We start from the raw sequence: 12,733 nt of genomic DNA on the forward strand, positions 1-12,733 counted from the left end.
TGGAGTACCTCGTATATTAATATATTTTTGGAATCGCTCTAGTATTTTAATACTTTCTTGTTGATAATGTTCTATACCTATCTCTCTGTTTTCGAGATAAAAAATAAATTGTGCTGAATATGGTCCAAAACATAGCCTTAATTGAAATTAAGTACATCAGCACTCTCAACTCATGAAAAGTTGATATTTTGATGATAGTTTGGACAAACACGAAATATGCAAATAACACCAAGAAATCGACTCCATATCCTATAGGGCGTGCTAAAATTACTATTATTTCCTTTGTGCAAAAAACTAGTCGAAAGTTCATTTTTTCAAATGAAACCCCCTGTATATTACTCGATAAAATGAAAAATGCTTCAAGATGTATACATGTCCCTATACCGAAATCGTCAAGTTTTCTTAATTAAGCCGTTTTTGTGGGAAAATAGTTATTTACGTTTTACCTACAAGTGTTGAAAGTGGCATTTTATTTTGTGGGTGGGGATTATTGCAAAACGAGCGTCAGCAAGTGGAGCAAACTCACGAGCAAAATAAAATCACTTTTAACAAATGTATCATACAATATTTTTTGTATAACTTTACTGCTGATAATAAAAAAATTATAGGGTCCACGGGATTTGAACACACGATCTTTGGATTAAAAGGCATATGTTACAACTATATACGCCAACTCACGTTATTTTAAGGAGGATTATTGGTTAGTCATGAAGGACTTTCTACAGTTGGACTGAATACTACTTCGTCATCGTCAGTAACTTCAGAAGGATTTAATATTACCAATAGCACAAACTGCATGTGTGAACTTTTTTAAATGATTTTTTGGTAGGTGTTCTGACTGAAGTGTTTCTATGAAAGATATTTTCAATAACAGTTGTACAAAAAAAATTTTTAAAGAATTTGATTTCTAGGTAGCCGTGCAAATATCAAGCTTATGACAGTTTGGTGACTTTTATAAGTAATTGATAAATGGTTATTGACGGTGTTTCAAAAAATCGCCAAAAATCAATGCAAATATTGATTATTCAAACGAAGTTCTTATGAAATTATTTATTATACACGGACAGTGTGATCAAATCATTGCCAGAACTTGTAGGAAATTCAACCAAATGTATCCTGAGTTAACACCAATGGACGAGAGGAAGTTTGTAAGATTACAAAATAATTTCCTTAACTATGGCTTCATGTTAAAAGCGCCTTCAACATTACCAAAACCTGTTTCTTCAAATGAGGACAATACTGTTAACGTTCTGGCACATTTTTATGCATATGCAGAAGCTTCCATTCGCAGTGCAGAAAAAGATTTAGGTGTATCACATGCTTCAGTACAACGAATTTTGTAAAAGCACGGAATGCATCCGTATAAATTTACCAAAGTTCAAGCTCTAAAAGCAGAAGACTTCGAACGTAGAATGCATTTTCGTGAATTCTTTTTGATTCATACACAGGAAGATCGGGAATTTTTGTCAAAAATAATTTGGAGCGACGAATCAAAATTTACGTGGGATGGTATTTTCAATAATAAACATTTTTGTGCTGATCATAATCCTCATGTTACAAAAGAAATGGGTTTTCAAGAAAAATTTGACCTGAATGTTTTCTGTATTCTGAAGAACAATAAATTTAGCTTTTTCATTTATGAAGATACACTGAATGCAGAGATATATCTCCAAATATTAAGGACGACTGTAACCGATTTTTTTGAAAATTTGCCTTTAGAGGAATATAGGAATTCGTGGTTTCAACTGGAAGGAGCGCCAGCTCATTCCACCCAGGAAGTTTACAGGAAACTTGACGAACTCTTCGACCATCGTTGGTTTAGGCGTTTAGGGCCGTGGGATTGGCCACCGAGATCACCCGATCTCACGCCACTTGACTTTTTTTTTATTGGGTGTTTCGAAAGAAAGGGTATACAGTACTCCAGTGCTTACCAAAGAAGTATTGCGACGGCGAATATTGTGGAGTATTCAAGATCTGGATCCCCTGGAAATTGAAAAAGCAACCACAAGTCGCGTACAAAAAACATTTTAAAGTGTATAGAATGTAATGGACAACATTTTCAGCATTTATTGGGAAAATGTGATATTTTGTTTACAATTTTGTTATTTTGAATCATCCTATCCTGTTATTGTCTGTACTCTCACATGTTTTAGCACACAAAATCTTACTTTTTACCTAGAAATGACTGACTTTTGGTACAGTTGTTCCCTGGAAATTTTGATCCATAGTTAAGGAAATTATTTTGTAACCTTTCAAACTTCCTCTCGTTCATTGGTGTTAATTCAGGATACATTTGGTTGAATTTTTCACACGTTCTGACAATGATTTGATCACTTTGTTCATGTGTATAATGAATAATTTCATAAGAACTTCGTTTGAATAATCGATATTTGCCTTCATTTTGTAAGATTATTCGAAACACCGTCGATAACTCGGTTACTTATAAAAGTAACTGAACTGCTATAAGCTTGATAATTCCACTGCTACCTAAATCCAAATTCTAAAAAAAAATAATGTTTCTAGAAGAAACGACTTTATTGAGAAAACTTGACGATTTAGGTATAGGGACATGATACATCATCTTGAAGCATTTTTCTCCATCTTTCAATTTACCGAGTAATATAAAGGGTGTTTCATTTGAAAAATTGAACTTTTGACTACTTTTATGCACAATGGAAATAATAGTAATTTTAGCACGCCCTGTATGATATGGAGTCGATTTCTTGGTGTTATTTGAATATTTCGAGTTTGTCCAAACTATCGTCAAAATATCAACTTCTCATGAATTGAGAGTACTGATGTACTTAATTTCAATTAAGGTTATGTTTTGGACCATATTTGGCACAATTTATTTTTTTATCTCGAAAACAGATAGAAATAAGTATAGGACATTATTAATAAAAAAGTAATAGAATACCAGAGCGATTTCAAAAATGTATTAATATACGGGATTTTCTATTTAAAAAAATAAAGTTGCTAGGATTTTTTTATGAAAATGGCAACGCCGCAATGCTGACAATATTTTAGATCGATAGAACAGGTAAGCAAATGTGAGAGGTGAAATTTTCAGAAAAATCATGCTTTGCGTTTTCCATAAACGTCTAACCTACCATCGATCGTGAGTCACGATGTATATATACTGGTTGTCGTTGAGTCAACTGTTTTCTCTAAGGAGTAGGCAGATTGAGATCTTAGAGAACTCATGTCAAGGCCTGGGGAGTAGGCAGATTAAAGCCCCGGCATCAAGTCATATCAAATTATTGAAAATGGCTTCAAAATGGGTGCCGAAACGTCAAATACAAAACTCTAGACGCGGTTCATCCTGAACTCAACGCAGTTATAAACTATTACAAATTACCATTTTGAGAATGCTTTGATATTCAAAGCACCTCATCCGCTCATCTAGAGAGGGTAGCAATTACATGAGCAATCACTAATCAACCTGAAAATCATCTTAATTTTTTTTTCTTCCAGACGGAATATGGACTCTCAGAAGACCAAGTAGCAGAGTTCAAAGAAGCCTTCATGCTTTTCGACAAAGATGAAGATGGAACCATAACAATGGCGGAGCTTGGCGTTGTTATGCGATCCTTGGGGCAGAGACCCACCGAGACAGAATTGAGGGACATGGTGAACGAAGTTGATCAAGACGGAAATGGGACCATAGAGTTCAATGAGTTTCTTCAGATGATGTCGAAGAAAATGAAAGACGCTGATGGTGAAGAAGAACTTCGGGAAGCATTCAGGTATGAAAAATCCTCAAGGGACTAGGTCGATTTGTTGGCAAATTGAAAGAATTGTTATACTAGAAGTTTGGGCTACAGCATGTTAGTGTTATTGGGTTTATAACTGATTCATTAATTTACATATGCCAAAAGTTGTTTCAACAAATGGTCGGTGAACCAACCAAGTTGATTTTTAGAAGTTGGTGAGGGCCAAGTTTCAAAAATTTCAAAGCATGAATATTTGCAAAATTATTTCCGCATAAATATTCATTTTTAATATTCCAATGGATAGTTAGTTCATTTGATGGAAAAACAATGTTTGGAACAACTGTTTCATTGTCAAAGCTATTCCTCGGGTTTGTAGGCCGTGGTTGACGAGTTTTAATGCATGACGTTTCGTCTACACCTGCTGGAGACATTATTGAAGTTGATGAAATGATTGACGGTTGCCCTCAAAGCAGATTCTATCTCAGAATCAGTTCGCAAACATATACTAGTACTGATAGAACACCTACCGGACATGTATTGTATGATATTTTGTTTCATTATGTCTTTATAATATTTCATAGATAAATTGAATCACAAGTTTTATTTGGCAGTTTGAATTTATAGTACCAATTTGAGAATTTACCTTTGAAATCTACAAACGTAGTTATGAAGGACTTTTCATGATGAGCGTTAATTAGCCGTTTCTGGCAAACTATTCAACGGATTAACCTGAAAATTCCACAGTATGCACAGACGAAGCGGTGTTGTCGCTTCTACAATGAAGTAGCGGCTTCTTTGATTTTTCAAATGGAACACCCCCTATATAATATCATATTTTGATTCATTATCACTTTGTCAACAAATTCATAAACTGTTTTCCTATACCTATATATTACCGTTTAGAAGATATAAATTAATTTCGATTTTTTTTTTGCCAAACATGAACTTTTATAAATGCTGATAATCTTGAACTCTCTTGCACTAAAACGATCAAATTCGAAATGGAGTGGAGTGATACTATGAGGATCTTCACTTCGAGTCATATTTTCATTTGCCTCATACAGGGTTTTCAAAAAATGCAGATACTTTGATCTCATGAAAAAATTAGTGGAACTCAATTTTTTCGTATAGAATACCCTGTATATTTCAATATTTTTGAGCTCTACATTCAAATTTAGATCAACTTTGTTCAGATAATACTATTTCTATTTTGAACCGTTTTCGAGATAAACTGTTTCAAACGGAAATTGACATGGTTTTCTTGTTCATCACTCATTTTTGTAAAACAGATTTCGTTTGATGTTTCTCAATTAGTCACAGATAATACAATGAAAAGATAATGATTTAAATACTCCTCAACAATCGAATGAAACTTCTCTTTAAACAATAGTTTTATCAACGCTGAAACACGAATTGAAAATAATAAACCTATAAATTATTGAGTTAATTTAATCGTCAGTTTATTTCAGAATATGTTCAGACACATCTCCACCTCTAATTATACAAACATGTAATCTCTTCAGAAGATTGTTATGTGTAGCACTTCTGATCAAGTCTGGAGTCAAACTATTGAAAGCAGTTGTAACTCTCGATTTCATATCTTCCATTGTTGTTGCTGGAGTAAAGTAAACCATATTTTTAATGAAACCCCACACGAAATAATTTAATGGATTGCCATCTGGTGTTCTAGGAGGCCAACTAAAAGGTCCATTATCACCAATCCATCTGTCTTCGAAGATTTCGGTTGAAGCTTATGGGGTGGAGCAACATCCATTTGGTACCATACACGTTCTCTTCCTGGTCTATTATTTAAAATCATTCGAATTCCATTTCTCAGTGAATCTTCATATTTTGATGCATTCAAATTATCATCATAAAACTGATATAAAAAATTGACTCATTCTTTATGGCACAAAATACATTGAATTGTCATCTTTCTTGAAAACCCCTTTGGCGGACAACATGGGGATTTTCTGGCGCCCAATAATAACTGTTGTGTCTATAGAAAACTCCATTTTTTGTGAACTTGGCCTCATCTGTCCATATGATATTGTCAAGGAAATGTTCATCCTCTTGAGTCTTGACAAGTAACCATTCAAAGAATTCCACTCTACGAGGTGAATCAGTCTTTTTCAAATGTTGGATACAGTAGAACTTATAGGGATGCCATTTATGCTTATTAAGAATTCGACAAATTGTCACGTAGGGTATACCTATCTCCCTTTCAGCCTCGTGCAGAGAAGCTTTTGAAAATGCATGAAAGTATCCCAAAACTGTTATACCATTGTCATCATCATCCACTTTAGTCTTCTTACGAATGATTTTTGGGCGGAAGTTTCCATTTAACCTACAGTTTTTAAGTAGTCGATTTATCACATTATTATTCGGCTTCGGAAGTTGTGGATATCTTTCATGAAATACTTGGCACGTTCTACTTGCAATTCTATTGCACTCACCATAAATTATTAATAAATTCAAGAAATCTTCATTACTGTAACCTAATCTTGACATTATTCTATTATAATTTGTAGCTATCACAATCAGTCAAAACCATCAACAAAAGTCTGACGTTAAATGATTGGTTTATTTATTTTTCCGAAGCACACTAATAAAAAATAATAATGTGTACTGTTGTACGTTAGAGACCACTACCTCAATGTTTACAGATTGTAACTTTTTCTAAGGTAGGTACATACCAATTTTGAATTGACTGATCTGAGACAGTTAAAAAACTTATACTAAGTATAAAAAAAATGTTGAATATCCAAAATATGTAATGAATTCAAAAAACGAGCAAGAAAACCACGTCAGTTTCCGTTTGAAACAGTTTATCTCGAAAACGGTTCAAAATGGAAATAGTATTATCTGAACAAAGGGGTTTACCCCGGTATCAAGTATAAAAACTGGAAATCGATCTTGAAAATAGAATAACTAGTGGAAATTAGACAAAAGTGTTCCATTCATTTCATTAAATGTACTCTTTTGTTATATGTTTCATTTATATTTTACTGATTAAAATTTTCATATATTTAAAAACTCCAATATATCTATCTATCATTCAGGCAGTTTTCGAATAACCTGTTTATGGTATCCCCTAGTTAAGTAAAATATTTAGAACCTGCATCCGTTTTCGTGTTGATACCAACATTTTTGCAGCTTTATGTGCTTTCAGGGTTTTTGACAAAAACAACGATGGTCTGATATCATCAACTGAACTTCGTCACGTGATGACTAGTTTGGGTGAGAGGCTGTCGGAAGAAGAAGTTGAGGATATGATAAAAGAGGCTGATATGGATGGAGATGGCCAAGTGAATTATGAAGGTATTATATTTTTCAATACACTGGTGTTACCTCAACTAATTCAAGAATATCAACTACAACTTCAGTAGCCAAGTTTGATATGTACATTAAAGTCATAAATCAATTAACACGTTCAATAACTCAGGTATTACAGAAATGCTAATGTCAATATTTCAACTTGGTTTTCTCTGTTGTTGTTCCAGAATATATCATGAAATATCACAAAATATTTCAATGGGAATGTGCGGGCTTATAATTCAAAATTGACAGCGTACTTGGCAAGAAAAGCATTTCATTGAAAACATCACAGATGCTTCAGAGCAAGTCACTGAAAGGAAAGAAATGATCAAGTGATAGATTTATTTATTTATTTCATGCACTATTCTACAGGGAGAAACAGAATAGGAAGAAACAGTAGCACTTACAAATATGTACTTACATAATATAATTTGTGAATCTATACCAAAAAAAAAAATAGAAACAGAACTGTCAGTTGGCTGAAAAATGTCTTTTGATTCGTGTAATCTGGCAGTTGAATATATCTAGGACACTATTGACAGAATTAGAGGTATCGCACATTGTATGAATTGGGGATTTTTTCATTACATTTGTTCGCGGAGTGTTGAGATAAAAAGTGACAATATTCCTAAATGACCGTCTAGGAACCCAAAAATTCAACATATGTAACAATCGAGATTCTGAATAAGAAAATAAATGAATAATATTTACGCCTCACCTCGAGACTACAAAATGTGAGTTTCAAGCAATTCATATTAGGGTATTCCTACAGTAGGATACGTGCCTTCAAGTTTAAAAGACATATATTTCAAGAAGCGCCTCTGTGGGGCTTCTAGTTGATTTGTATGAACCTGATAGTAGGAACTCCACACAACAGATGCATATTCCAGCCTAGATCGAACAAAAGTGAAATAAAGTAATTTCAATGTTGAAGCTTTTTCGAAGTCTTTTGTATTTCTAACTGAGAATCCATACATGCGATAAGTAGCTGTCAGAGTAGTGTCAATATGTTCATTAAAAGAGAGGAATGAATCAAAAGTAACACCTAAATCAGTGAGTGTGTCATGACGCTCCAGAACTTATTGTTTATGACGTAGTTGTGTAATGTCAAATTCGTTTTCAGTGGGTGGGACATTACATTACATTTGGATATGTTGGGAGATAGATTATTCTTCACGGTTTTAATTCAGGGCGCGACATTCGCAATCATTAGATAATGTTATATTGTGATAGAGTTTCAAGTCATCTGCGTATGAAAGGAAATTGACATCAATCTCAGCCCCGATATCATTGATGAACATATTGAACACTAGGGGTCCTAGATTTGACCCTTGTGGTACACCAGATGTGGCTACATATTCGACAGACTTGAGGCCATTGATTGATGTAGCCGTTACCACGTGGTAGAAGATCATCATGAAAAATGAGAATCAAAATTTCTTATGGATGTTTTCTAATGATTACAATAAATAATCGAGTGAATAGTCTCTTCAAAAATGGGGCTAATTTCTGCAAGCAGAAATCTAAACGATAAGAAACAGAAAGTTAGTTGAGTTGTGAAAAAGTAGCCTATTTTTGGTGAATGCCAAATTATAATGAAAAAAACAACTCTCACTGTTTTGGTTTCGGAGATATACTGGATAAAAGAACCTTTCGGATCCAATTTTTGTGTGCATCTTTTATTAATACTCCAACCATAGAAACTTTCAACTGGCATTCAAAATATCTTCATATGATTTTCATACAAGTGGACGTCAGACTCAAACAAACGACATAGAGGTAATAAGTGATACATAAAGAGAAGTGAATATTATTTCTATCAGATTAATTGTCATGACTATAATCGAATAATGATGATTAAATCAATAATTAAAAGGAACTGGTCGAAACATGATGGTAATCCATTTCAAAACTTACTAATAGTTTTTACTATCAGAGGTTTACAAAACAGCCACAAGTGTTTCGCTATACAAAAGCTTTCAGAATTTTGCTTGAATAACGAAACGCGTATCGCTGCTTTGTGAATTTTCTATTAACAATAGCTTTCTCGGGTAAAATTCCTGATGTATAGCGAAACACGTTTTGTGAACCGTTCACGGTCGTAATCAAAATAAATCACATCAGTTAGTACAGAATAGTCATTCTTAAGGAACTCTCAAGAGTATTGAGTGAATAAATTGATGATATTTTTGACAAAATAATAATGGGATGATATCTGATATATAAAAATGGATGTTTGTTGGTTGGTTGGTTGGTAAGTGATAAACTTCTACATCGCTCAACCGATCGTGATGAAACTTGAGTAAAACGTGAGTAATTTTTCATAGAGAAGGTTTTTAGGCTATCAATTTTTCTGTAACTCGCCACTAGATGGCGCTGTAGAACAATTTTTTGAAAGCATTGTTCTATAACGCTGCGCACGCCTGAGTTCGTTGATTCTGATTCTGTCAAAAACATTGGAACAATAGCGAAACAGCAACATAGTACTAGTCATTTATAAAAAAGTAGATAGAAATAAAGTGAATGTTAAAATTTCGCAGGCTATGTGTATTAGAATAGGGTTTTCAATTGTTTTATGTTGGCACACCTGTCCTGAACATATGTTTACAATATCAGCTGTTTAGCATGTTGTTGGTGAGAGGTATAAAAGTTTTTGCTATGAAAAATAGATCAAAGAATTTGAATCAAAACTGCTCAAAAGTACTTGAAATATTGACAGTGACATACGGTGATTGAACCCTGAGTTGGAAAAATGTTTATAAGTGGTACAAGCTGTTCACAGCAGGGAAGACGTGACGACGCTAGCCCTGAACGCCGCAGCACATCAACAAACGATGAAAATGCTGAGGAAGTGAAAATAATTGTTATGGATGGTCGTCGAATCACTTTTAGAGAATTTGCTGTGAACGTCGACATATCGGTTGGCCTATGCCATGCATTTTTTTTTCGAAATATTGGGCATGAAGAGTGCGTCCGCTGAATTTTGACCAAAGAAACCGTCGCATGAGCATCGCTCAGGAATTGTTGGATCTGGATCGCCAGATTTGCTCGAAACGGATATAACTAATGACGAGTCATGGATATATGGTTATGATATCGAAATCAAAGTCCAGTCATCCCGATGGAAGAGCCCAGGACATCCAACACCAAAAAAGCATGCCAGTCTTTATCAAATATCACAGTTTTCCCGCTGTTTCATCAGAAGTTTTTACAACATGGGTATTCTTCAATAAGGAGTATTACTTCGACTTTATGTGCCGCTTGTGAAAATTTAATTCATGGCTTTTGCATCACGATAATGCACCTGCTTACTGGTCATTGCTTCTTTCTAATTTGTTGGCCGAAAACAACACTATGATCGTGTGTTAGCCACCGTATTTACTACATTTGCCTCCCTGCCACTTCTTCCTGTTCCAAAGCACGAAAAGATTCATAGGTAGATGGCGTTTCGCGACGTTTGAGCAGATGAAAACCGAATCTCTGAGATAACTCAAGTAAATACCAAGAAGTGCTTATTTGAATTGCTTCTAGGAATGTAAAAAAATGCTAGGATAAGTGTATTATACCTGAGTTGGACTACTTCGAGAGGGACAAAATAGAAATTGACGAATTTGGGAAAATGAAAATTCTCCAAATTTTTTGAATAGACTTCGTATCTACACAAACCGAGTTATGTATTAAAAATTTAAAAATTCAGTGTGACCAAAGTCATACAACATCATACATGAAAATTTCATGAACATTTTCTTTTAGCTCACTGAAAGATCTCTTGGACAAAGTATAAACAAATTTCCAATGTCTTTGGCGAATAAGAAGCCAATAATATATAATCAATGGAAGACCCTCATGGCAGGTGACTGGTGGAGGTGTTGATTACCACTATTTAAATTTTTTCCTAAAGATAGCATGAATCCAGGGCCGTAGCGAAAAGAAAAACCAGGGGAGGAGGGAATCCAAATTTTCACAACCCCACTAGCAAAATTTCCCAACTTTCGAAAAAAAAGCCAAGGGATTAGTTAATAATATAATATATTAACTTTCTAACTTTAGCTATCCAGAGATTGGCTGAATGCTTATGCTCGTTAGGGTATACACAAAAAAAATTTGCTAATTATAAAAATGATAATGGGAATTATTCTACTTTGGACCAAGGTCCTTGGTCTTTCAACATCCACTATATATAGGAATATCCAATACAAATGAAAGGAAACAACACTTCAATAATTTTGTGCTTATTGTTTTCTATCTTCACGTTCCGAAATTTCCCAACTTTTCCAAGTCGAAAAAATGACGAAAATTTGGGAATTTTGTAAAATTATCACTCAAAAATTTGTGGACTGTTCAGGACTGTTCTCTTACTTGGGAGAAATTAAACTTTTTTTAAGTTTTCAAACAACACAGAATTTCAAAGTATGGGATCTCCAAGTTATGCATGTTGGGAAATCCCAACCTGGTTTTGGTTGCCTTGAACTCCTTGACATATGAACAGCCTATCTGATATTTCACGCCGAACATTTTCGAACACAGTTACGTCAATATCTCTACGAATATTTATTTTTTTCTGCGGTATATCCAATACTGAAGCAGGTTCAATTTCATTCACCTTTTGCTTCAAATAGCCCCATAAAAAAGTCCAAAGGTGTCAAATCTGGCCAGCGGGCTGGCCATTCCGTAGGATCTCGACGGACAATCCAACGATCTGGAAAAGTAGCACCCAAATAGTTTATTACTTATCTGGAGTAATGTGGTGGTGCTCCGTCTTGTTAGAATACAATATCCATATCGAATTCATTAGGATTCGCTTCGACGATTTCAGTGATGAGAGGGTTAACAGTGATTTCCAGCATATTCAAATACAGTTCCCCTGTTGAATTTTGGTCAATAAATAGAGGTCACACAATATGGTTTCCATATATTCCAGCTCAAAAGGTAATATTTCCTGGATATTGAGTATGTGTTTCCTGGAAAATTTGAGGTTTGGTATCACTGCAATAACGGCAATTTCATCTGTAAAGATTGCCGTTTAAAAAAAATTACATTCGTCACTTAAACAAATATTGTGAAGATAGGTAGGAGGTCTTGCATTGGTTTCCGTCATGATTCCGCAGAATTCTGTACTTCGAACAGGGTCATCTTCAGTTAATTGGTTCACTATTTTAATTTTGTATGAATAATACCTATTTCTCTTCAAAAGTCTCCACACAGTAAAAGAAGACACCTCACAAACATTCGCGACGGAATGACTGTTGATGATTTACTACCATCTCACCAATTATTTGCAGTTGCTGTTCTTCCGGAATGGACGAATGACCTGGAACCTTTTTGTTATGTACACTAACAGTAATTGTGAATTTGAATACAAGTCCCTCAAACATTTTCTACAGATAGGGCGATTCGGAAAACGTTCATTGAAAATCCTTTCGGTCTCGTGTAAATTACGCGTCGCACCGTAAATAAAAATCGCTTCAATTTTTTTTTACAATGGACGAGAATTGACCATTTTAGAGATTGATGAACGAAAACTAAATGAGAATATTTCAACTGATCAAACCTTATCGGGTTGTTGGAATTGCCATATGGCAGATAAAAAGGAATATTTCCAGGAATATCGATATCAGGTAATGTGTTTGTCTTCAGGAAATTATTGAATGTTTCGCCATTTTGTAGTAAGTGAAGATATTGACTTCATATTCTAGTGTTGT

General features: G+C 34.4%; 1 protein-coding gene across 3 annotated transcripts in view; it reads left to right on the plus strand.

Moving 5' to 3' along the window:
* Positions 1-12,733, plus strand: part of LOC111511424 (calmodulin-A) — a 181,027-nt gene that overhangs the window by 165,714 nt on the left and 2,580 nt on the right. The window contains exons 3-5 of one of the 3 annotated variants that reach the window (XM_074183557.1): positions 3,475-3,746; positions 6,886-7,034; positions 7,217-7,499. In XM_074183557.1, coding sequence (XP_074039658.1) covers positions 3,475-3,746; positions 6,886-7,034; positions 7,217-7,269 — 474 coding nt within the window. In that variant the 3' untranslated portion in view covers positions 7,270-7,499. Of the gene's footprint in view, positions 1-3,474; positions 3,747-6,885; positions 7,035-7,216; positions 7,500-12,733 lie in introns of those variants that run through there. The other 2 variants (XM_074183565.1, XM_074183562.1) reach the window with 2 other exon arrangements.

Source organism: Leptinotarsa decemlineata, unplaced genomic scaffold, assembly GCF_025532065.1.
Source record: "Leptinotarsa decemlineata unplaced genomic scaffold, Ldec_3_MD MMD2_P_RNA_scaffold_2, whole genome shotgun sequence".
NCBI lineage: Eukaryota > Metazoa > Arthropoda > Insecta > Coleoptera > Chrysomelidae > Leptinotarsa > Leptinotarsa decemlineata.